The 26,674-nt window shown below is 39.4% G+C and overlaps 2 protein-coding genes across 2 annotated transcripts in view; one reads left to right on the plus strand and one right to left on the minus strand.

Moving 5' to 3' along the window:
* The window catches only part of CTNNA1 (catenin alpha 1), a 202,582-nt gene that overhangs the window by 99,722 nt on the left and 76,186 nt on the right, over positions 1-26,674 (plus strand). The gene's annotated exons all lie outside the window — the stretch shown is intronic.
* Positions 19,663-24,307, minus strand: LRRTM2 (leucine rich repeat transmembrane neuronal 2; the record flags this gene model as incomplete). Its single annotated transcript, XM_084637948.1, has 3 exons — positions 19,663-20,909; positions 21,630-21,703; positions 24,212-24,307. The coding sequence occupies 3 exons, from the start codon at positions 24,305-24,307 to the stop codon at positions 19,748-19,750; spliced, it is 1,332 nt and encodes a 443-aa protein (XP_084494074.1). The 3' UTR covers positions 19,663-19,747.

Here is a 26,674-nt window from a genome sequence, read left to right on the forward strand (position 1 = left end):
AGCTGCTCTACAGATCCATATACATACTTATTTTTTCTGTTTTTGAAATAAAGGAAGGAGAGCCAAAGAGTTAGGAACTAATTTTTAACCCAGCTATAAAAGCCATTTTACAAAACTACTTTTTAGGGTGGAATAATGGTGCTTTCCTTACCTCCCTCTGCTACATCTCAAGTAATTTCTAAAATGTTTAGTGATCTTCCTCTTCCTGTGTTAGATGTTAAAAATCAGACTTATAATTTGAACACTGGTTCAACTTTATTTCTAGAGTGCCTACTTGTTTCTCGGATTCATATTTTTAGTCATTAAACTCTTCCCCACACTATGCCATCCAGTTGATTAGATCCAACATTTGCATCTTTTAGAGTACATTTTACCAAAAGTAGTAGATAAACACAATTCTCTGTCGTTCTAAAGAACATGGAACAGACATGTCAGTCTAGACCAGCGTTTTTCAAACCGTGGGTTGCAAGCCAGTACTGGGTGTGGCATGAAAGGGACTGGGTCGCCTTGCTCTGGTCAGCACTGCCTACTGGGACATTAAAAGTCCCGTGGGTGGTGCTGCCCAGCGAAGGGAGGCTACTGCCTACCTTTTCTGACACTGCGCTGCGCCCTGCAAGCGGCCAGCAGTGGGTCCGGCTTCTAGGCGGGGGGCCACGGGGCTCCACGCGCTACCCCCACCCCGAGCATCAGCTGCGCCCTCCCATTGGCCAGAGAGTCGTGCAAAGCCACTTGTGCACCTCCGCCTAGGAGCTGGACCTGTTGCTGGCCGCTTCCGGGCCGCAGTGCGGTCCATGGTGCTAGGACAGGCAGGAAGCCTGCCTCTGCACCCTGGCTGCACTGCTGACCGGGAGCCGCTGGAGTGAAGTCTGTGCCCCAATCCCCAGCCCTGAGCCCCCCCCAAACCTGGAATCCCTTCTTGCACCCCAAACCCCTCATCCCCAGCACCACCCCAGAGCCTGCACTCCCAGCCCTGAGCCCCCCCAAATTCCTCATTCCTGGGCCTCATTGCAGAGCCTGCACCCCCAACCCAGAGCCCTGATCCCTTCCTGCACCCCAACTCCCTGCCCCAGCCCAGAGCCCCCTCCCACACTCCGAACCCCTCATCCTTGCCCCCACCCCAGAACTTGCACCCAGAGCCTGACCCTCTGCCCCAGCCCTGAGTCTCTCCCACACCCCAAACCCCTCATCCCCATCTCCGTTGGGTTGCGGACATGAACACTTTTCTTCAACTGGGTCCCCAGAAAAAAGTTTGAAAACCACTGGTCTAGACAGTTAATTGCCCAGGAGTTTACATTTGATGTTGATGCTAAACTGTGATTCTGTTGCCAGTGTCGGAGAAAATATATCGAAGTATTGGGAATAAGCTATTGAGGTTTCATCCTATAGACTTTTTAAGGTATTTTTAGGCTACCTGTTAAACCTACAGGATCTAGTCACTCACTAGAATAGAAATCACACCATGGGGCTCCTGTCACTTTGAAATGGAAAATAAAAATAGTCTACTCTGGAATGTCTTACTTTGAATCTCTCTTAAAAGCTGGCACTAACCCTTCTTGCCTTGATTCAGAGATTGTCAAACTTTTTAATAGCATGTACGACTACATTCTAATTGGGGTTTCTTATAGATCACCTTTAGTCTGCACAATTGTAAATATCTCTTCTCTCGCTTCTAAACATAATAATCCTGTGGTATTTATAGCAGTTTAAATGGGGAAGTAATATTAGGGAAGTACTGAGTGATTTGTGGCCTGCAACTTGGGAACCTCTGCTAATTGAGCTATCACTTTCAGACTCTAGTCTTGTCTGGCTTTTTTCTGTCTGGAGTACTACTTTAGGGCTCAAAAATGCCTGCCCACAAGGGCAGATCAAAACCATGTTGCAGCCTACTTTGGCCACAGGAGCTGAACAAAAGATTAGGCACATGTTGAAAACCCTGTGTAGACAGCAGAGTAGGATATGGGCTTTGAGTCTATGTACTCCTGAACAGTTAAGGGAAGAATTCTGGTCAGCTTTCAGGTTCACTGTTCAGAACCCTAAAGGTAGCAGCAGTGAAACCGACCTGGATTGGTAAACTTCCTGCAGCACAGGGAAGTGCAGAGTTAGTGGGCTGACTGGGGGACAATGGTGGAGGATGACCAAGAAAAGAACTGTGGAGGGAGATAAAAGGAAGAGTAGAGCTGTAAAATGTCAGAGGAGCAAACAAGTACTGGGTATTGGACTTGTTGAAAAATAACCTCTTTGAATTATTGGGGTTCTTCTATGGCTATCAGATTCTGATTATAGTATGGGAAGAGATAGGATTGTGTCTTAAACTCCAATTATAGATTGTGTCTGCAGTTGTTTTCCCATTGATTTGACAATCCAATATGAGTCTCCTTCTGCAACCTTGTACTTACTACCTAAATTAACCCTTAGAACAAGCATGCTCCGTTATAGGGTTTTAATTTGAGGGACAGGTGCAGAGTAATTCTCCTTGTTTTCTTATTGTCCTTTTTTTCCTTTCGTCCACTCCCACCTCTGTAGCTCTGTTCTTTTAAAGCTATAGAAGACCCTGTTCTCTCTGCCTAGCCACTTCTCAGGGCTGCCACCCGGCCTGCCTATGTGGGGTCACTCGGCTCCCCATGAAATACTTATTCTCCAACGTACGTAAGATTTACTTCACTCTCTTGCTGATTCCATTCCGGAGGGGAGCAAGTTGAGAAGTGGAGAAACAGCTCGCTGGAAGACTGTTTAAAAGAAGCATATTTCTTGAAGGGAGGAGGTAGGAGTTTTGGTAATATGAAGTTCAGTATCTTCTAAATATTTAGAACCTGAAGGATGAAACCATTGAACTTGATTCTCTAATACTGAACCCTTAAGAACCTGTCTTCAGGATTCCATCTCTCCCTCCTTCCAGGCTATTCAGGTTTCCTCAACTCTCAACCTTTATGATACTTATAAGTAAGGTGAAGATTTTGTCATGGTTATTTTTTGTAAAAGTCATAGACAGGTCACTGGCAATAAACAAAAATTCACGGAAGCCGTGACCTGTCTGTGACTTTTGCTGCTGTGGCCCCATCGTCCCATTCTTTCCCCCTCCACGCACCTTGTGGCTGGGAGATGCGGGGTTCCCCCTCTGCCCACGGCGGCTGGGAGCTGCAGGGTGACCATATTTCCCAAAGAGAAAACGGGACATCCCCAGCCACTCACCCGAGGCGTCCCCCTCCCCCTGCCGAGGCTGTCGCCCATCACTGGCACCCTGAGGAGGGCTGCCGCAGGAGTCTGTTCCCTGTTGCTAGAACCCTGCCAGGGCCCTGCTGGCTGCCAGCTCCAGAGTCCCGTAGCCCGTGGGGCTGAAGCAGAGAATGTCACGGAGGTTTCTGGAAGTCACTGATTCCGTGACTTCCATGACCTCCGTGACATAAACATAGCCTTAGTTATAAGCTGTTGCCATTTACAGGTTCCTTCTCTCTTCCTTCCTCCCCAAAAAGGTCATTGAAGGCCTGCGTGTGTGCTCTTATCAATAGTTTTAACACAACTTTGTTTCTAGAGCAAACATTTCTGGAGTTCTGAGCAAAGAATATGAGAAACTTTAGATGAGATCACCTCTTCCAATGATCTTGTCTGATTTTGCCTCAAACTATCAAAATTAAACCTGGGGCATTTTGCCCGTAAGACTTCAAACCAATTTATTTTGTTTTGGCAAATCAGGGTCAAAACCTTGCTTGTAATAAATAGGTGGCTTTATTTTGGTGTAACAAGTACATAATGCAGTCATGTTGACTTTAATATAAATTTGGTTTGGACAACTGTAATCTTTAAAAGCATTTGCCTTCTGGCTAAGAAAAACTTCAATGCCCATTTTACAATTTCATTGTTTGAGGTTTTTCTCAGTGTTCTGGCACCCCTTTAAGTGTTTCTTTTTCATTGTATAACCAGATCCTTTTTTCTTCACTAATAGGAATGGTATGTTAGGGTTCAATCACTCTTGCTTTTTTTTACATACCATTACCCATCAATTCAATTAAGATTGAAGAGAACACTTTTCATTTGTTAAACTAAATACTGAAATATTAAACGACTTAAAATAATCTGAGAATCTGGTGGCAGCTGCATGTTCAGGTTTTCTGAAATACAGTTTGTAGTCTGAGTTCCTGGTTGACAATAGGTGTGAAGGCTTTTGGGGCTGTGCTGGCAATATGTTTTCACTCTTACTGTCTAGGTGCTATCAATATAGTCTCTGTAATCTTGGTAGCCTGGTTCACCTTAATGAACTGAACTATAATTCTCTTTACAGTTGTCTGTGAAGATGAGAGAGGATCAAATCCCTAATTTACCCACACAGTGTGGGAAGGAGGTCTGTCATTGATTCATTTGGCTTCTTTTTCAGAGAGGAAAGGAACACATTACAGTAGCTACTCGGCAAGGTTTAAAACCTTAGTCATTTTTTGTTGGTAGCTAAATTTCACAGTTTCAATTAAAATAATTCCTAATTGGCTTTTCTCTTATGTTCACTAATGTAAAAGCTGGCAAGATCTATCTGTAGCTTCTGGAAATTCTTGTTCCAAATTTCTCCCCTCTCTCAGGTCTCTTGAATGTGTATCCTTGTGCCCTGGTAACCATGTAATGTGGTTTCAGCATGTCTGTCAAGAGTTCCATTGTTGATGTTCATACTTGTTATAATTTTTTTTGTTTTGCGGCAAAGGTTCTAATTTGCCTGTTCTGTTTTAACTTGGACATATTAGACTTCTGGATTGTTCTCCAGAAGATCTAACTAACTTCAGAAACCGAACAACTGCTTTTAGTAGCTTTTGCGCCATTGGATCTGGCATGAGCGTTTCTAGTTCGGTCTTCCATTCCACAGTTCTATGCTAAAAGCTGAAGAGGCTTCTTTACAAGGAATGTTTGCTTCTGTTGGGATTCCTGGGGGATGAGAAGGTGTCCGAGAAATCTGCAGATATTGTTGATTTCATGCCTAGACCTGTAGTGTAACCTAATACTGGGCACTTTGCTTTTAGGCCAAGAACTCATATTGGAATACAAATAGGACCCAGTATTTTCTGAGAAATTAGGTGGCAAATCCTGGACTCCATCCATTTGATGTTAGGGATTTCATACTGGGGTCCAAACTGTTATACCAATAAAATAAAAACCAGCAGGATCTCATTAAAGGGGAAAAGGCAAAATGCCACATTTATTGTGAATACAGAAAGAATCATAGTAAGCAGTTAGTTTATAGCTATAACATTCCATTCAATTTCATATTTATTCACACACACACACACACACACACACACACACACACACACACACACACACACACACAGGTTCTGCAAGGTTGTTATCATAGTTACCAGCCTTAGAGTTGCTCATGCCAAGCCACTGGCCAGGTGGCCTGGACATGAGGGGGGAGCAGGGCCTTGTCAGATGCTCATGTGATGCTCCTGGAAGTTGGTTTGCAGAATCAGACCCCAAAGTTCTCACTTTCTAGAGCCCATTTTATTAGGCATTTCTTCCTATGCCAGTCTATGGGAATTGCCTCATGCTGTTGCTGAATCAATGAGCAGACGAAACATTCCTGACGGCTCCGTGCTGCCAGATGTTATCTTGTTCTTTGGTTCTCGCATTCTTGAGGCTGTTGGGTGCATTCCACTCTGCCCTTCTGGGGTCCTCTGGTTATTTCCACTTGACGCCTTCTTCAGCCGATGGACACTGCATTCTTAGGCTGGCACCTCCCTGATCATTCAGTTATTATCCACACCAAGCATCCATCCACATACATCCTCTCTCTCTATTTTAATCACAATTGTTAACAAAGCAAGATGAATACAACAAAAGGGCGGGGAGTCTATGGGTGCTGTTTCTGTTGTTACAGAGTATTGCTTTGAGTATCTCTCTGTGTGAGTAGTAGTTACAAAGAATTGCTCTGAGAACATAACACAATTAGCAGCTTGCAAGTTTCACACACACAGGGAGAGAAACAGTACCAAAAACCAAGAGACCTCTTAATTAGTAATACCCTGGAATTTAAACTATGGGGAATCAAACTCATTTGTGATTTTAATACAGAACTCCTTTAATAAGATCCTGCTGGTTTTTGTCTTATTAGTATAACAAAACTGTGGTAAACTGTGCCATTAAAAGGCTTTGGCATTCTTGCTGTTTTTCTTTTTGAAAATTATTCTAGCCTTTCTGAAGTGGGGCATCCCTATTCCTGAGGATCTTGCCATTTCCACTTAAACTTCTGTACATGATGGATTGATTTAAATCACTTTGATATAAATTAGCAGATAGGAAACCTTGACTTAAAGAAAATTTAATTTTGTTTTGCATTTGTACTTTAGTTCATTTCCTAAGGAGAGAGAGATTCTCATTGGTTGGTAATCATTAAAACATGTTTTGAAACTAAATTAGCTTTTACTCTAAGTGTGGTACTACTTTTTGATAATCAGGAGGCTACACTAATCAATACACATTTATTTAAGCAATTATATAGCTTAACTTAACATTCCTTTATTCAGAGTTTTAATTTTTACATTTGTTACAAAATGGTAGATGATGCATTTCCTATTAAATCATTTAATTTTTTTACTCTATTTGTATGAAGCTGCATTTGGCTGGAAATTGAAATTTAATTAAATGTAAAACCCAACATTTTAAATTTGTTTTAAACTTGCTGGATAAGAGAGTGTTATCAAAATATATTTAGTATTTGAATCTGCTTTATTAAATATAGTTGGTGAATTGAACTGCTTATTTCTGTCCTTGACATCCTTCAAGATTTTAGATCTAGTAGATCTCATTTCCTCCCACCTCATTTTTAATCATAGATTAGAAGAGAAAAACAAACTTTTCTGCTTTTTCAGCTACCAATCCATTTCTTAATTTTGAATGAACTGAACTAGTTGAATAAACTGAAATCAAGAGAATATTAGGAGTTGCCTGCAGAAGAGGTTGCTATTGTCAAATTCTGGTTCCATTTGCTTAGCCAATATGTTTCACCAGTTCAGGGTTTGACTTTCTTTAAAATTTCAGCAGCAAACATACACTATTTGATTTTCTTTATCTTTAATCATTTTAATACATCATAGTAAATTTAGGACTTTGGCTCTCATAATTTCAGACTTAATTTTAAATTGGTTTATTTTAACAAAATGTGTAACTTAAATAAAAACATCTGATTTAAAATAAAAATCCTAGATTTTGAACTTTGATTTTTAGTTTATTTTGTTTTTGTTTTTGTTTTTTGTCTGCAGTGCCCCTATATCTTTGAGGCTTCACCCTTCTAGTCTAGCCTTCTGTGGGTTAGGATCCATTAGGATCTTGAGGGAATATAAATGATTTAATTAGACTAAGAGTGTTTCTGAACTACTTTAAAGCATTCCCTGTCAGTGACAACATGCCGCTTCTACAAGGCGGTCCATGATTGAGTTCTAATTGGAAATTGACCTGGACCTAGTTTTATTTTAACGTTAGCACGTTTTTGCTGGGGGGGGGGGGGGGTGCATGTGGAAGCAATCTTACTGAAGAATAACCAAGAAATGCTGATTATATTCCATTCTACATTATGGCGTAGAGTCAAAAACTATTGACACACATAGCTAGTACACTGGTGCTGGGAGCCTAAAGTGTTTAGTTGTTGGGTGGGAAGATGGAATTTCCAAATCCATAGTGGATAATTATAGTAAAACAAAGACTTGGTTAAAATGCTAAATGTAAGTCTCTTTGCTTTCAACATAATTTTGTCCTCATCTTAGCCGATGTTTATAACTAAGCATAAGTATGAAACAGTGGAGCCTGGCAGCTGTTTCAGAGTAGTAAGTCTCTCCTGAAAATTCCTTCCTTGAATTATGAAAGCTTTTTTTGCTGAGCTTTCACTGTTTGTTCACTGCTGGTATCAAGTTACAGTGTTAAAATATAGGACTCACCATTTCTGATGTATTTCCCTGTGAATTTTGGTTTCATTACCAATCTTCCCTCACCTTGCTACAATGGAATAAATAAGTGGTCATTTAAGGCCAGAAACTAGGTTGTTGGGTTTTTTTTAATTTGCAACATAAATTAAAATGTATGACACTCCAATTTAAAACAAGTTTCCAGCAAGCATGAAACAAATCAAAGAAATTACCAGCCTCATCTAGAGTCCTTGGTATTTAGAGACCCTGAAAGAGAAGAAGGGATAGGATAAAATAAGATGAGCTCCCCACAGAAACTTGTATGAGGAGAAGAGGAAGGGTGGTGAACAGGGTTCATGAATAGTGGGTTTGGTAGAGATGGAGAATTTGCTTTCTTAATTGTGAAAATTTGGTAAGTGGAATAGTTTGCACTAAGAGATCTGATACAGGTAAGCAGCAGAAATGTGAACTAATGATTAATAAACCTGTAGAAAAGGGTTTGTAAAGAAAAGACTATTAAAATCTACAGTAGACTGATAAATGCACCAAATATTAAACTGACTCTATTTTCTATTTCTAGCAATTATGAAATTTAAAACCACTGTCCTGTTTTCCCCCCATTTCAAATAGGAAGTAGAAACTAAAACTGTTAACTTAAAAGTTGTAGATTATGCCTGTTAGTTTTATTTAACAATAGCACAGCAGCTCTACTCTAGATCTCAAATAGTGAAGCCATTAATGAATTTATATCAGTACAAGAAAAGAGCTGCAAATAAAGCCTTGTAATACGGTTGTTTTGTAGTGTGTGAAGAAGTAGGCACTGTCGTGAATACTTACAAAGTAGGGGATAAGCTCGGCATAAATCCAAAGTCAGTGGAGTTACTGAAAAAAGAATTTAACTGAATGTAGTTGATGTCAAATATTGAAAGAGAAATATGATTGCTGTGTCTGGTAAGCATTTTTTAGCTTCACCAAGTAAACTAATATTTGAGCTATGCAGTAGTTCTCTGTGAAATAGTTGTCCAGCATTGCCATTTTTGGACCAAGAGTGATGTGTAATATGGTGTTGTTACTTTCTACATAGTTGAGTAGATTTCCCTTATACATTGAATATCTAATCTGCTAGTATTGGTTCATTCTACTCTAGCTTAGTAGTATACTTCTCGTGCACCTGGACGTGTGCTTACTGAGATCTGTGTGCCAGTAAAGTAGACATCGCTAATGGCTGACAAAATTCCAGTTGGCAGCTTACTCACAACTGCCTGATACGTTCAGAGAATCTATTAGGTATTACCTGGGTATTATGAAAGGAAGCATCCAAATGAATGAGGAAACATGAATGTGTTCTCTTCAACAGTTACATAGAGGTTCCAGCACTGGGTGCTGTACTAGTTAGAACTAAAACTGTTTAAATCATCCTAATGACTCACATCTTTCATGGAGATCTGTTGGCTTCCACCATCTTTGTCTTCAGGTCAACAGCTTTTTGATCACCTTATGCAGTCTATTGGGCTGTCATGAAAAAGAGGAAATAAGAATCTAGAAGACTTCAGAATTCACTATCCATTTCTTTGTTTAATCTAGACTTCTTGGGTTTGAAATTCAAAGATAAGTGGTTAACTGTAAAACAGGCATCTCAACATTTTTTTCCTGCATGAGTCAGTCTGTCTTCATTCTCCATATTATCAAGCAACTGGCTGTGATTCAGAGGCATGCTGGTGGTTCACTATTGCGTCAGCAACTTTTGTCAGGCCTGACATATTCACCAAACCTAACATGCTGTTGTCATGATATATACCCAAAGAGTGGCATGTAATAAGTCATTTGGAAAACTAACTCACTGATCATAATATTCTTGTGTGAGGTATGCACAGGGTGTATACTAAAAATTATGGGTATGTGCTAGAATTATTTTCTTTACAATGTGTTTGCCAAGTCATGCAGAAGCCCAATCTGCCTTAGACCAAGGAGTTTGTACTTGTTAGTCTGACTAGCCTGATCATCAGGCAGTGACAATGAAGGCACATTTACATAAAAGGTAAATGAAGACATTAACTTGGATAGTTGGTTGTGGAAGAGTCTCTTAAATACAGGGCTCTGAACCTTAAATAAGTAAGTGAATCGACTTATTATATACAATACAATTGTATTACAAAAGCGTATCAAGTCAGGTCTTTTATGAAAGCTGATGACACACTGATCAATATTTATTTTAAAATGACTCTATTAACATTATATGAGGAATTGTGGATACTCACTGGTATTATGTTTTGAAGTCTGTGAATGAACACAAAGAAACTGGTTTTCTCCCAGACAGGAGGGAAGGCAGCTATCTACTTGTCTCCAGTGAAATTAAGCAAGGTGTGTCCAAAAACAATAGAAGCCTGAATTTCAAACTGAAGGCTAGAAAATAAAGCTCTCAATTACTAATTAATTACTTCACAAATTGCAAGGAAATAAATCTTTGCAGGTGACTTGAGCAAATAATTCATCCACCTGGGAGAAGTGGACCCTTCTTCTGGCGGTATTCTAGTTGCTTCCCAACAGGTGGAGGCAGTTGGGTTTAAACATCTTACTTCCTGTCCGCACACAAAAGACAAGGGGTTATTACCTTTGGTATCCAGTTCAGTTTGACTATGGATTCCTTCAGCATGGCTGTTCTCACTCTTCTCTATGAACCTAAAAGTAATCTTAAAAGTGAGAAATCATCCAAATGACCTCATACTATCCTCTGAGGCCCTGGTGTGGTAGTCTTATGCAAACAGACGGATTCTTGTGAGCAGGAAATTTCCTAATCAGCATCTCAGGGAGAACTCTGACTTAGAAAATTTGTGTGGAAACACACCTGTTAAAAAGAGATGGTAGTTATAAAGACTGAGTTGGTATAAAAGTAACTCATAAAAGGAGAACCCCACTGTCATGCTGTTGCAGACTATGGTGCATCGATGCTTGTCAGGTCAAAGATGAAAGACATGCCACATCTTGTTCAGCCTGTGCTCTCTGCAGTCTAGCCTATTCATATGCCTGGCTATCGCCTCTCTAAAGATCTAGGGCTTGGTGTTGGTTTTGAGCCTAGATGAATGAGACTGACAATTTTATCAAGGTCACCAGCCCCTTATTTCCAGGATTCACTGCTGCTGTACTGCCAGTATGGGTATGTCTACATTGCAATTAAACGCCCATGGCAGCTGACTTGGGTCAAGGGGCTGTTTTAATTGCAGTGTCCCAGAGCCCAGGCTCCAGCAAGAGGAGAACTTCTACACCGCAATTAAACAGCCCCTTACCCTGAGTCAGCTGACGCAGGCCAGTTGTGGGTTTTTAATTGTCGTGTAGACATACCCTGAATGGCCCAGAGCTATATGTTCCTCAGAGCCTTCATTTTAAACTAGGTGTGCTTTTCTCTACCTGTCACCCTTTAAGCCTATTGTGGCTACCATCTTCTTAGAGTTCTGAAATCTGAAGACAGTGTTGCTAGTAATGAAGAAGACTGTCCATAGGGTGAGTGAATTAGCAACCATTTTCTGTCTGCTTTTGGTCTTTTATTAATCATTGTAAGGTGTACCGTAAAACTATACCTTCCTTTTTCCTCAGGAAATATATCCCTCCATCTTATCTATCTCATTGTTTCTGAACTGGCATATTCCTTATCTGCATGGTAGTCTTAAAATTGTCCAAATAGAACTTTAGACATGAAGGAAAATCTGCGGACTCTTAAAGTATCTGGGAAGTATTGGCCCACCTTTGCTACTTACCAAATGTAAGATGCCTGTACCTTTTATTAGAAGGCTGTGTGCTCAAGCTGAGAAAAAATCCTCAATACACTTATTTTTAAAATAGTGTAGCAGTTGTAACACTTGAAGTTCAGACTCTGAGCAATTAGGTTGGACGTAAGATTTATATTCTTGATTTATAATACAGAATTAATTGTTCTTGCCTGTAAAGAATTATGACCTTTTCAGTGTTTATGATTCTTCTTGATGAATGAACTCTTACTTCCTGACTTCTTTTAGAAGACTAAGCGGCATTGAATTGGTATAAAACAATTGCACATGTCCTACATGACCAAGTGAGTATGTTGATCCTAGCTTGCAGGATGGAAAATGTGGGGAGGGAAACAGTTTTTCTTCAGTTGTTGGCTTTGAAAAAGAATCCCAAATACTCAGTTTGTAAAATACATGTGAAGAAAAATGCCTGAAAAGTTAATGTCAAAGCAAACTTGAACTGATTTAAGTGACCGACTAAGAATTTTTTAAATGGGAGTGTACCTATCGGTGCTTCTGTATGCTACATAAAGAGGGCCTGAAAGCTTATAACGTTTTTTTGGTAATCAGGAATGTCAGCTGGGTTTGTTGACAAACCTACTGGAAGTCTCAAGATGTGTATTGTTAGAGTTCAGACCTCTTGAATGAAGGATCATTTTTCCAAAATGCTAATTAATAATTGAAGTTAAATAGTCTGACTAAAACTCCTTTGCTTGCAGTGTTGTAGCTATGTTGGTGCCAGAACATGAAGCACACCATAGTATGTGAGGTCATAGCTTATTCTCTTTGTTCAGAAGAAGAGCAGCTCTGTGGATCCTGAAAGCTTCTCTCTTTCACCAAGAGAAGTTGGTTCAATAAAAGATATTTCATCCACTTTCTCTGCAAAACACCCTTGTTTTAATAGCTCAACTTTCACTTTTTTTTTCCCTTGCAATATCACTTCAGTACTTCTCAAGTCATCTCTGTTTACATGGAAAACTCCGGTCCAGTCTAGAAGGCTAAGGCAAGCAATTCTACAGTTTTTAGATTTTTATACATCAGAAAGAATAGAAGAGGCCACTAGTAGTTATTTGTAGCCTTCCCTACCCTTCCACAATATTGAAGGTTGCCTTTAATTGTAAAAATACGTGCTTAATGCCTCAAGTAGCCAGATTCTTGAGTTATTTTTGTGCTGAATTCATCTAAAAAAATTCTAGTGTTGTCATTTGGCCCTTTTTCAAAAAATACACCCCAGAATACATTTTCTGTATATCAGATAGCAAAGCATGACTCTAGCATCAGTAACAAATCATGTATTCTGTGCATATTTTGATTAATTGGTATTAAAGGCTTGGGGAAGGAGCTTTTAATGTTAAGGAAGATTTGTGTTGAATGTATCCCACCTCCTGTTTGTTGGGGTATTTCAGCACATTATCAGACTTGCCTCAGTTTTCAAATCACTTTTGCAGTTCTCTTTTTAAGGTGTTAGTCAAGAATTTCTAGCTAGAGATTTGGAGTTCTGCAGTATCCTTGTCAAAATTACTAGGAACAGCATTAATCATATTGTGAATAAAGTTCCTTAATTGTTACTAGTCACACATAGGAGGACTTAAATGGAAAATTCTAAGTATCCCATTTATATTTCTGTATTGATTTTAGATTAAACGTTATGCAGTTTTTTGAAGGCAGAAAGGAATTTAGGGGGTTGTTAGAGCCAACTATAGTAAACATTGATATTCTGCATTTTTTAAAAGTAGTCATTTTATTCATTGTTTTGCACATACAAACCTTTCTTTAAGGAAATATTCTCCTATAGTAAATGTAGCTACAATTAAACTATTTAATTTTTGGTTGTTTGCAAATTAAGTAAACTTTTTTCTGTCATTTTAAGTTCTCTTGTTTTAGTTAAGTACTTTTAAAGAAATTTTAGTAAGTTAACATCCTCTAACTCTGAATCTCTTTAAGCGACGGAAGAAAAGCATCTTTGTTGATTTAATAACCAGTGTTTGAGAATATCACTGCAAGTAGCCTGTACTGAGAACTGTACTGGATAATTCAAGACCGTGATAATGGGCTATGGAACTTTCTTTGAGGTCAGCAGTTCATATCTGGTTCTGCTTGGTGATGATTCAAAGTTGAGACTAAACCACCAGCACATACTATCTTTAAATGATTTGGGTTGCTTGTCCTTATTGAGTTCACAGGTGGCTCTGTCTGAATTACCCACCACCCCAATTGGCACCATTGATTGTTGATTGTGGCAATAGAGAGTCTAAAGACTGAACAAGAATAGAGAGGGAACTATTCTCTCAATCTTGCAGATGGCTACTCCAAGGTCATAGTTGAGGCATACTGTCAGTGATGTGTGGAAGGTATTGCTGTATATTAAATAGATGAGTACAAAGGGTTCTGTCTCCAGAGCCATTAATCTGTCACCTTTCATGAGCAATAACTCATATTCCCTCTGCAAGAAACTTTCTAGACTCAATAAAGAAACAGACTGCATGAAGAGTTCAGATACTCAGACTTTTTCAGTCCATAAACTGTAATTGAAAGCAACATATTGGTGTACAGTAAACAGACTGTCCGACACTTCACTACTGAGATTTCTAGGCAGTCCGCTTTGAAGTGGTGTGACTACTAATTTTACATTACCATAAAACTGGACATTTCTAGATATTTGTTTGAGAAGGCAGGAAAAAAAGAGGCAAATTCAGTTTTATGGTATACACAGTTTTAATAACAAAACCTTTCTGTACACTGCACTTCAATTTACTCCATTTTGTATTTTCACCCCCACCAGAAAATGGCTCTTTAACATGACTTGAATACAATGCATTTGGGACTCTGCTTTTTAATCTCTGGTCTCAATGTTGGTAGAAAAAGTTCACTACTCTGTTAAAATCTGTGGGGTTTTTTTAACCATTATGAAAGTTTAGTTGAAAGTGTAGCAGATGGAGCCTTTCGTATGCTTACTTCATAGATCTGAAAGCTTGTTGTTTTGACCTTATTAGGTAGTATGAGTTTGCCTACCTTAGATAGTAGATAAGATTTGATTAGATCCTAGTACCTTTCCCTAGTACTTTTCTCTAAAGAAGGTGTTTAATACAAAATATGAAATGCATGATCCCCAACTTGACTGCACAATGGCATTTAACTGTGCCACTAGCAATCAATGGATGATCATTTAAAAGAAAAAACTGACAGCCTCAGTTTATGGATAAATCTCAGTTCTAGTTCTGGAAAGAGGAATTGACATGAATGACTTGGCACTACTAATAAACCTCCCTCGATTTTGTTTTATCTGTGGGAGAAGGAAGATACTCCATCCCCCTCTGAAGTGTCGTCATTGTGTGGAAATCCACTTCTTTGGAAGATGAAATCTAGTTTTCCAAATTGATTACATTAAGCTAAACAGATAAGTTTTAAACTACCCCAATTACAAAATTCAATCAACTTTCATTTCATTAAACTAGTAAAAAAATTAACTTAGGTACATTAGGAAACAAGTGTTAGTGCAGATTTCTGTCTTAAAAAGCAAGCTGATATTTCTGCTCTCAAGTGTTGGCAATAGGTGGCTGTCTTCAAAGGGCTGTAGCTTGATGTGGACACAGACACTTGAATTTGCACATAAATTAGTTTGTCATTGAAATTTAGCTTAATCCCCCAATGCTTATGGGCCCGGGTAGCCTTACGTCTGATAACAGTATTAACCTCCTGTTGATTGAGCACTATTAAGTAGTACAGGAACAAGACTTGACTCGCCCAATGCCTTATCAGGCAGTTCTTCAAAGTTAAAAAATAAGTGGGGGGAAAAATCCACCATTGCAGAGAAATTACTAGAAATGGGAGAGCTCAGTCTTCCTTATTCTGGTCCACTCAAGTACTATGATTTAAACTGGTTCCAGATGTTGGATTCAAATGTCACTGAGACTGAAGGTGTGGGGGGGGGCCCACAGGATGAGCAAATTGGGTGGAGAATGGAGCAGAGGGTGAGTGGGCTTTGGAGAATGCTCTAGAGGATGGCAAGCAATTCTTCAGCTGTCTACACATACATTAATTGTGTGTGTAAAAGTGCTAAGCTCTAAGAATTCCAACTAAACTTGATAGGAGCTGTGACTGCATGCAGTGCATCTGAACGTAGACTCAGCAACCAAAAGACAGAACGTAGGCCGTGGTCATTAGTCCTGCTACTGGAACACAAGTTAAACCAAGCCACCTTGGCTTGTGCTAAACAAGAAACACAAGAAATAAGTGTTTGGCAAACGAAATAAAATTATTGTGGTGATGGAGTCACAAACAATTGAATGGAAAACAATTTTTAAATCACTTGGAATTGCTCCCTCTAATGAGTTCTTGCAAAGGACACTGGCATAGCTCGCTACTTACTGCTTATTATTAGGGAAACCTGGTTAAATTTTCATTGCCAGCATTTGTTATCATCTAGATTACATGACCGCACACTACATTGAATGTAATATTCACTGCTGGGGTCTAATGTGTGAACGTCCAACAGTCATTCGCTGAATGGTGGACGTTGACTTCTGAAGGCTAAATGCTGCTAGGGAGTGGCAATTATGTTCTGAGGCAGTTGGGAGATTAGCTTTGTGTAAAAATGGGTGATTCAGAGGCTGCTAAATCTTATCTTGTCTCCACAGCTTACATGGCATTAGATTGTGTGTGTGCCTTACTGCTTTACCATCTCTAGGCAAGGCTGAGCCTAGAGTACTGGTTCAAAAGGGGTGTGGGTGCATTGGCTGAAAGCTGGTTCCTGGAAGTCTGAGGGAGGGGAGAGTGGTGAAATTCTAGAGGACTGGATGGTTACTAATGGTTGGGGGCAAACATTGTTCTGTTTGGGTTTTGGGGCATGGCAAACAAGGGGAATGGTTTTAGACATAGCCCTGTTGACAAGGTAGGCTGGAAGCCTGCTAGCATTCCTTAATCATGACTGTAAACTATGTTAAAAATGACTGCTAATAAGGACTCGTATTCAGAATTGCAAATGCAACACAGCCACATACTCCTGGGGATAGCATGACAGCCATTGCCCCACCCACTACTTCCCTCTCCACGCTGGAGTGAAGGATTTCAAGTCACTTTTCGACCAAAGGACAACAGTAGGATCTTATTGGATAAGGAGAGAACATACTCTTGTGTTAGGGGCTGTGAGCAGCAGAAATTTAGCCCTAACTTCCTGAGTGGGGATACCGCAGCAAAAGCATTTGATTACCCACCATTGCTGGAATGATCAGTGATTCTAATTCCTGAGCACATCTGTTTGCACCTAAGGCTGCACTTGCAAAGACTCTTATGAAAGCTAGCACTTCAAGGGCTTGATCCTGCCCGCTAATACCCAGTAATTTACACGACTAAAGCTAGTAAAGCTATTGTGCTTTCACAGACATGCACAGATTTTTAACAAGATACGAAATGATGCCTGCTCACATATCGGAGGGCAAGACTGAAGCTTAGATGTAAATGAAGGGCCACGAATACTTAATATTTGTAAAAGATTAAATTAAATCTTTTATCACAAGTGGTTCAATATACTTGGTGCCAGTAAATCTACTTTTTGAACTTAGATCTGGCCTCACTGCATGTGTGATTTAATCATCAGAACATCCCCTTCTCATCCTCCTCCTACCACTTCCTCTGTATGCTTAGAAGGTACTCTATATGGCTGAAAGTAATTGGGATAGTTGTAATGCAAGATAATCAGTCTGTAGTTGGGTTCTAACAGTAAATGGGTTCATTAAAAAAATTATGGGAACCTAGTCTTTACTGAATGCACTTGCCTTAATAGAATACAAAATCTTGGAGAATAAGAAAATGTATATATTTTTTTTCTTGCTAATTTGGGACACTACAGTTTCATGTAACATAGAATCATAGAATATCAGGGTTGGAAGGGACCTCAGGAGGTCATCTAGTCCAACCCCCTGCTCAAAGCAGGACCAATCCGCAACTAAATCATCCCAGCCAGGGCTTTGTCAAGCCTGACCTTAAAAACCTCTAAGGAAGGAGATTCTACCACCTCCCTAGGTAACGCATTCCAGTGTTTTACCACCCTCCTAGTGAAAAAGTTTTTCCTAATATCCAACCTAAACCTCCCCCACTGCAACTTGAGACCATTACTCCTCGTTCTGTCATCTGCCACCACTGAGAACAGTCTAGATCCATCCTCTTTGGAACCCCCTTTCAGGTAGTTGAAAGCAGCTATCAGATCCCCCCGCCCTCATTCTTCCCTTCCGCAGACTAAACAATCCCAATTCCCTCAGCCTCTCCTCATAAGTCATGTGTTCCATAAAGGTAATGGGAAGCATGTGGATAGCACAAGAGAATAATTTAAAAATATTTATAAAAAATATTATCTGAAGCCCCATTTATTTATCTGAGACCTATTTCTTTCACAATAAAACATCACAATGTTGTATAGTTGTACCCTAAGTGTGTGTGTGTAAATATAATGCTGAGTTTACTAAAAGCAAACAGACTTGTGCACTGACTATCTGTTCTAAAAGTTTTTAGAAGTTTGGTACAACACATAATTAACATACCTTGAATAAATCAATAATTACAGTATGTCAACACTGAGGAATTGTTTTCTCCAGTTGTGTGCTGCTGCTAATTGTCGAACACTGCAGCATTTGACACAGAACACATTTTAAATATATATACATATTTATATATATAAATTCCCCCTTAGTCTAGTAACTTTGGTTAAAGTTTACAATATTTTGAGCAATTTTCTTTAAAATATTGTAATTTTATATTTGTGGTGTCTAAAACCACTGTGGCTGCATAGATCTCCAAATATTTACATGTAATTTCATAATAGAGTTTATAGCACATGCTACTTCTGGATAAAAGAAAATTGAGTTTCCAAGGTGAGTAAATAGCAAATAGCATAGGGCCTTCTCATCTCATATCACTGAAGTATAAAATGAAACATTTTTCAATTAAATACTTTCTAAGCTAATTATAATTTATCAACTGAACAATTAAAAAAAATGTTTAACTACTTTGACTTTGGGAAGGTTGGGGGTTTCACAAGAATAGGATAAGTGAAAGCTTATATTGCAGGGGTTAATTCTGTCTCCAGAGAAACCTGTCGTGTTAGTGCATGAAAATAGCTTCTAGGCAAGATGAAGAAACTGCTGTGGGGAGGACAGGAGAGGGCTTCTTCCCTCCCTAGTCCCTTTTCACCCCCAAATTGATATTTGCTTTTCGTTAAAATTTGCATTCAGAGTACTTACACATGAGAAGCTGTTGAAATACCCTTCATTCATAGTCCCAAATAATTTGCCTAAATTATTTGAAAAGCTGTGCCAATTATCAAGTCAAACCAGAGATCTAATCAGAGTTAAACACATTTAATACTTAAAATTGATTGCATTGTATCGAGTCTTCTTACATAAGCACTTGAGTACTTTCTAAGCATTTGGAGAGTCGGTTTGTAATTCTATAAAACTGCTGTATTGTAAATTTGCTGTGAGCTTTAGCAAAGGTACATTTAGGCAAGGCTGACTATCAATATGGAGGTAGGAAAACAATATTTAAAATCACCAGTCTCCAATACGCTTGAAAAATCCCCTTCCCATTCTTCTCTGATTGTAGATTTAAGAGTCAGATTATCACAAAAGGAAAATCTTCCTGCAAGTCAACCTTGAAAAGTGAACTGAGCCAACTGGAATGTTTGTGATCACATAGCTACAATGGAACAAATGTAATGTATGTTCCCTCACAGATCTCTGTACATATATCTAGCTTCCTTTCATTCAGACTATTTTCATTAGAAAAAGTAGACTATGGAGACTTAAGTATAAATATTTACACATAGTCATATAATTACATAACATGAAACATTGTACATGTTTTGAGGTGAGCATCTTTTTAGACTTTCAAACATTGAGTGCAAATTTAATATAATCATTGCTGCTTTAACACTGAAAATATGATTTTATTAAAAAAAACTTTAAAATACTGCACCACTTCAAAAACAATGCCTCCATTAAATAGTTTGGAAAATTAGGATTTATGTCAACATTTCTAAAAATTAGAATCATATGTAGGTCCCCATCAATTTTAAAATAAGTTACTTATCTGGTTTTAATTTTTGATGACTTGTAGATATTATACTTCACATTCTTTATATGGCAGTTGCTGACACTTGCACTGTCCATAGCCATTAATGATGATGAAAGGTCCTTCATGGGTGGGTTCATATTCATTATATGGTCCTTGGTCTGACATGTTTGACATATGTAGCCGTGTTTGGGATCGGAGTTGCCTGTGGTTTTGAATCATTGAACACTGCCTAATTCTTCTTAATGTGGGAGGGCAGCATTTTCTGGAGATGAACACTATAAAAATGATAAAAAAGAAAGAAAATAATAAAGCCATTGTTCCTGTAATTACCCGCTGAGTGAAGATGGCATTGTTTGGTTCGGTGAAATGTTCTTCAGTAGTAACGACTATGCCTGCAGTAGTTGGAATTTCTTTGTCTCCCATATGGAAATTTGATGAGCTTATTCTTTTTGTATACTCAGTAGTTGGAGATCTGTAACTCGTAACCATGGATGTAACAATAGTTGATAAATTCCAGCAAAGCTGAAAACCGTAAACCGCATCTAGAATATCCTCTCCTTGGGTGTGGTCTGGGCTGTGGCACAGTATGGAGTGCTCCCACCGACCTTGAAAACCACTCAGCCATGTGGCTAATTCACATATCTTTGGACTGCATTCCCACAGATTGCTGGAGAGGCCCACTGTAGTTATGGATGTAAGTGAATTTAAGATCTTGGAATCCAGAGTGGTTAGCTTGTTGTTATCCATTAGGAGTATTTTAAGATTAGGCATAGTTTCAAAAACTGTCAAATCAATGGCTTTGATTTCATTTCCAGTCAAATCCAGTTTTTCTAAGGTGCCCCAGGTCCACTCCATCCCACATGTCAAGTTGCTAATTTTGTTCCACTGCAAGAAGAGCGTGTGCAGACTGCTTAGCCGTAGGAAATGAGCAAAATTAATCTTTGTCAGCTGGTTGTGCTCTAGGTGAAGCTCCCTCAGTTTGATTAATCCTGCAAATCCATTGCGAGCCAAACTTCGCAAGCGATTTGTGCTCAGATCCAGAAACTCCAGACTACGACAGTCCCAGAAAAGGCGGACTGGGATAGTCCGCAGGGAGTTGGAACGTAAATGCAAGGTTTGCAGTTTGCGAAGTCCATAAAACAACTCAGGATGCAGAGAGGATAACTGATTAAAAGAGAGGTCCAAATTTTGCAGGTTCAGCAGTTGGCTAAAAGTTGTGTTGGGCAAATAAAAGATTTTGTTTGAATTTAGGATTAATTCCTTAAGTTTATATAGTCCTTGAAAAGAATCTTCTCTTACTGTTGCAATTTGATTATGATCTAAGTGAAGCCAAGTAAGTTGACTGAAGCTTGCAAATTGATCCCTTTCAAGTTCCGAAATATAATTGTGCCTCAGTGACAAACCTAGAGAGCCCTTGTCAGTGGTGTTTGGCACTGAGTGAAACCCCTGAGAGTCACAGTAAAAGAGCAGCTTCTCACAGCGACATTTTGGTGGACAAGCCATGCCCAAGGCAGGCAGCAATTTTAAAACCATACTCATTGCATATAGTGCTGCCAGCATAGGAGCCCCTAATGGCCACTTGAAATGTAAGCCTGCAGAATATAATTTAGGGAAACAACAAGATAGGATATTCTTATCAGATCATGTACACTTAGAACATTATGGTGAAAGATTTCACTGCAGATTACTTTCATGCATCTCTAAAAAGCTACTTCTGAATGTAAGAACTAATAAACTTACTAAATACAGAGTACTTGGATATTGTCCTTCATACAAATCTTTATCTACATTATAATCTTCAATAAGTGACAATCTGAACATGCCTTTAAAAGGCTTCAGTTCAGAAAATCTATTTTTAGTACCTCTGTTTTTCTAAAGCATAGCTGTTCTTTCGTCATAAAAGGTATATATAAATGTGTAAACTTACCCATTCTTTTGAGTACATTGGAGGTTGCATTCAGTCGTAGTTTTAGACTCAACGCAGTGAGTCTGTAAAAGGCTCTAATGTAAGACAGCCTTTGAATAATTTACTGTTTTCTAGTGTCCTTCGATATTAGTGTAAGACTGAATCCACCATGCTCTCTCAAAATACTCCTTTTAAATTCGTTGGCTTGATTTCATGTGACAGGTCTGTAATTGTGGAATCAATGCTGAATATAAATTGTTGGTTTTTTCCTCCTCCTGTGACTGCTCAGTGGTTTTATTGAAGCTCACGTTCTTTTTCCACGGCTGTGGGTTCTTTTAATCTTAACTTGTTGATGGCAGATGGGTGGCTTATTGCTGAGAGAAGCTCCTGTAGTAGCATGAGTGCATTTACTGAAAAGCTTTTCAGGGAAACGATACAAGAATGGATTTGCTTATGCGCTGCGACCACACAGAACTGTATATAGGCTGACGTCACTTGGTGACGTTCCTTTTGTTTGGGTTTTCCAGAAGCTTTTCTGTTTTAAAGCATTATGATGCATACTGTGATCCTGTTAAACTACTGATAGAGGAAAAATCAACTGTAAGAACACTTCATCCGTACAATTCAAGGAGTAAGAATGATTTGTAATCAGTTTTTTCTGTAGTACATTTTGCTTGCTATCTTCAGACAGCCTCAAGCAGTGTACAGCTAGGATTGTGAACAGTCTTTTAATCCTGGCTCTTGCTCATTTTGTATTGTATTTTCCTGCACATAAATAACTTTGCACACATTGTTTGAGTAGTAATAGGAGAATGCTGATTTAGCACCAACTGGAACAGTGAAGTGAATTATCTGGCATTTTAGAGCTACATTCCTTCTTTGTCTTTAGAATGAACAAGAAGGAAAACATTTTGCTTAGATATTGCTGGAATGTGGGGAAGTGAAGCTAAGTTGTTCACATCTCCAAAGTAACAAAGAAAATAATAAACTTACAATTAAGAACGACAAATCTCTGAAAAAATAAAACTTCAAGTGTGTGAAATTCGTTTTCCTTAGAATAAATTAGATTGTCGCTACTTTCAAAATCATATTTTTCTCAACTTTTAACAAAACTGAAGATGATTGTTCCTGGGGATTGGGTGGAGGTAATGCTGTGCGCTCTGCATTTCAGGCTGGGGCTCAAATCAGGTTTGAGATCAAGTGAGGAGTTTGATGGTTCACTTTAATCACCAGAAGTTAGCTTCCTCCTCATCCCCCCACCCCCGTGACTAGAAGTTCACATTAGTTTTGCTGGGAATCTGTGCAACAGAACGTCCAGGCCAGAACAACAGTGATGTTGCATGTTTAGAATTAAGATGCACTGGTAGAACTATGTTCTTGGGAAAGCTTGTAAAGCTGTCTGCCTGTACTGTTGCTGCCAAGTCAGTGTCTCTCATCAAGAGCTCAGACATTCAATGAGATTTAGAGGAACTATACTCTTAACTAGTGTAATGCTCAAATAAATAAATAAATGCTCAAATAAATTCCTTAGTCTCTAAGGTGCCACAAGTACTCCTTTTCTTTTTGCGAATACAGACTAACACGGCTGTTACTCTGAAACAACTCTTAACTAGCTGTATGCACCCAGGGTACACAAAAATACCACTTATTTTCCATGATAACTGATAACACAGGGTAAATGAGCTGGCGAATTTTCATGGCTATTTTTTGGTAAGGCTGCTTTAACCCAGATAATGTTGTTTCTAACTTTCCTCTTCTGTTTTCTTGAGTATGCTCTCTTTTTTGATTCCTTTACCCTGTGACTTAAAGTTATGATGCAATGAGGTGCATTTTAAACTGTTACAACAGCATATTCATTTTGAGTTCCACACAGTGACATGGAAATGTCTTCAATGCATGAACTGCAGAGAAGGAAAACCTTCATGTTAATTTTCAGAGTAACAGCCGTGTTAGTCTGTATTCGCAAAAAGAAAAGGACACGAAAGCTCATGCTCAAATAAATTGGTTAGTCTCTAAGGTGCCACAAGTACTCCTTTTCTTTTTGCTTCATGTTAATGTAAGATGGCCTTAGGGGACTTTCATACTGATAGGAAAGGTGCAAAACTCAAATACAGGACTTAAAAACAAAAAATATCCCTCCATACTTTATAATCAGTGTTACTGCTTTCTGAAGTGTTTTGTGTTTAAACAAAACTTTGTGCCTTCTTTCCCTAACTCTTCATTCTCTCCGATCCTGTAGTGAAGTTGTAATTTTGTGGCAGACTGTTTTGCCTTAAACAGAGCTATGATTTCATTGAGGCATCAAGTAGAAGTTTGGGTGTGAGAGAGAGCCATATGAACACTATAATTGACCATAATTAAGAAAATTAAAGTGTCCTGGTTGTGTATTAAATTACACTGTCTAAATATTTCCAAGTTTGCTCTAGTCCAGTGTTTCTCAAATGCGGCCACCAGGGCCTTTTCTTGCGGCCACAGCGATCTGGGCTTTGATGGGTGGGAGGAGAAAGCAGTGGCCCCTCTCAGGGCTGCTAGCAGAGGTTGGGCCCTGCCTCCCCTCCGGGGACAGAAAATCTGGAGGTGCAGGCAGTTGGTGAATTCCTCACTTTCCCAGGGGTAGGGGAGGCAGGCTTCAGCCACGGGGCTTCAGGCTCCATCCACGTGGTGGCAGGCTCTGGCCCCAGGCTCACTATCCTTGCCATTGTCACTGGGTCCTGCTGCCTCCCTGCCCGCCTCCCGATTCAGGACTTAATTTGTCCCAGAGCTTCCTGGGGCTGCGTAAGTCTGCTGTGAAAAGTGGTATTAACAAACATACAAGTATCACTTTTCACAGCAGAAGACTTACCAGGTAACAAGTTTAAGAAGAAAAAAAAAAAGCACAACCGAAAAAGCAAAAGCAACAACAACAAAAAGACAAGAACATGCAAAGCACCTTATTTGTGTTTCTATTCTGTTTAGGTCCAGTAAAGAATAGAGACAACTGGAAATTATTTTTCATTACTGAGTCTGAATAAACCCTCCATAAATAAATTACAATAATTTGGACATGTGTATATGTGCATATTTATTTGTTTTTCCTAAAGTTAATTATTTTAGGGAAAATGGTCAGTGTGGCCACCAGCAAGAGTCGGTGGCCGCACGCTGAGGCCACCAAAAATTTGTTGAGAGAACCCCCTAGACTAGATTATCATGATGGACCTTTCTGATCTTAGTCTGAGTGTGTGTACTTTTTCTGGTGGATTCCTTTACCATAGCATCCAGTTCTTCTGATAAAACCAAGGTGTAGGGTGAAACAGAATTGTTGTGAGGCCTTTTTGGTACCACTAGTGTGACTGGGAGAGAAATGCTGTTTTCCCCTTCCCAAATACACACCCTTTCAATCTTTGCTGCAAAATGTTTGCTATGGGAGAAACTAGTAGATGACACTGCTATGCATAGTCTTAAATTTTTTTCTGACCGTGCAAGCAAGTTTTCACACGACAAGTAGTGCTGTATTGTTAGTTTTTGCAAGCAGCAGGAGCTTATTCTCTGCTTTTAACTAGAATCAATTCTGGAAGCACAGTGGACCCCTGGAAGTGGACTGAGATTTCTGAAAGACGGGACTGTCTGCATACCTAGAGACTACATGTCACTGATTTCTGAAACAGAAAGCCAACCTGCAATGTGCCAAACATCAACCACTACATGGCAGAAGAACAACATGCTCCACAAAGAAAAAGAAAACTGTTTTATTGCCTTTAGACAGTAACCCTCCTAAGCATTAGTTTAACACCACACTGGGATTTTGTAATTCTCATCTGTGTTAACCGGTACCACCAGCAACGTGCTACTGGTAGGAGAAGCAACACAATTGATCTGAAATTAAAATGAGAAGCTGTAAATTTCCAGTTTGTTAGCTTTACAAAGCACTCAAGTGACAGTACACAGGCTCTATACAATGCTGAATAAGACAGCTTTCACAGGATTTCTCGAATTTCTCTACATTTTGCCCTTCTGAGGGCTGCACTGGCAATCTGCCAGCAGCCAAAGGGCTGTATCTACTTTGCATAAAAATGAAGCATATTTCAGCTGCCCATATCTTTCAGTAAGAGATGAGGCTTGCAGAGACTACAAGTCCCAACAACCAATCCATCATTTTACCACAACCAGTGAAAAATGGAACCCTGCAAGTTGGGACCCATAGTCTTGTTGGGCCACATTTGCATCAAAGCCACAGGCTGCACTGGCAGAACTCTGGTGCAGTTTAGACTACACAAGTCTAGATTCATACATTTTAAGGCCAGAAGGGACCATGATGATCATCTAGTCTGACCTCCTGTGTCACCCAGGCCATAGAATTTCACCCAGTGATTCCTGCATCCAGCCCAGCAATTTGTGGTTGAACTAAGAGCATGTCAAGGCTATGTCTACGTTGCACTTTTGTTGGTAAAAAAAATACCCCCTCAACCAACAAAAATTTTAACAAAAAGCGCTGGTGTGGACAGCACTTTGTCAGCTGGAGAAAGCTACTGCCCCTCACTGGGGGTAGAAATTATTGTAGTAATTAGAATAATTAGTTTTTCTTCTGTATAATTTAAAAAAAATGATTTTTTTTTGGCAGGGGTTGGGTGAGATTTTAATGGGCTGCATTGTGATACAAGGAAGAGGGAATAGCTAAACTAATTTTTGTTCCAATAGTAACTTCAGTTTGTGGTGCTTCTTTGTCTTGTAACCACTTTGTGACACAGAATCAGTTCAGTTGACCATGGACATGACAGCTCTTGGCTATCATGGTTGGTAACTAAGGCTGGTCTATACTACAGAACTAAGTCGACGTAAGGTCGCTTACATCAACCTAGTTATGTCAGTGTACACACTACAGCCTTACTCCCACAATGTAAGTGGCTTACTACACCAACATAACTCCACCTCCACGAGCGGAGAAGGGCGTACGTCAGTGTAGTTAGGCAATGCAGTGTCAGTGTAGACACTGTGGGTTACTTACATAGGCTGTTGGCTGTCATTCTTGTCAATTTCACACGTGAAATTGACAAGAAAGCCACTCACAGCTCTATCACCCCAGAGTGGGT

Source organism: Lepidochelys olivacea, assembly GCF_965140295.1.
Source record: "Lepidochelys olivacea isolate rLepOli2 genome assembly, chromosome: 8".
NCBI classification, from domain to species: Eukaryota; Metazoa; Chordata; order Testudines; family Cheloniidae; genus Lepidochelys; species Lepidochelys olivacea.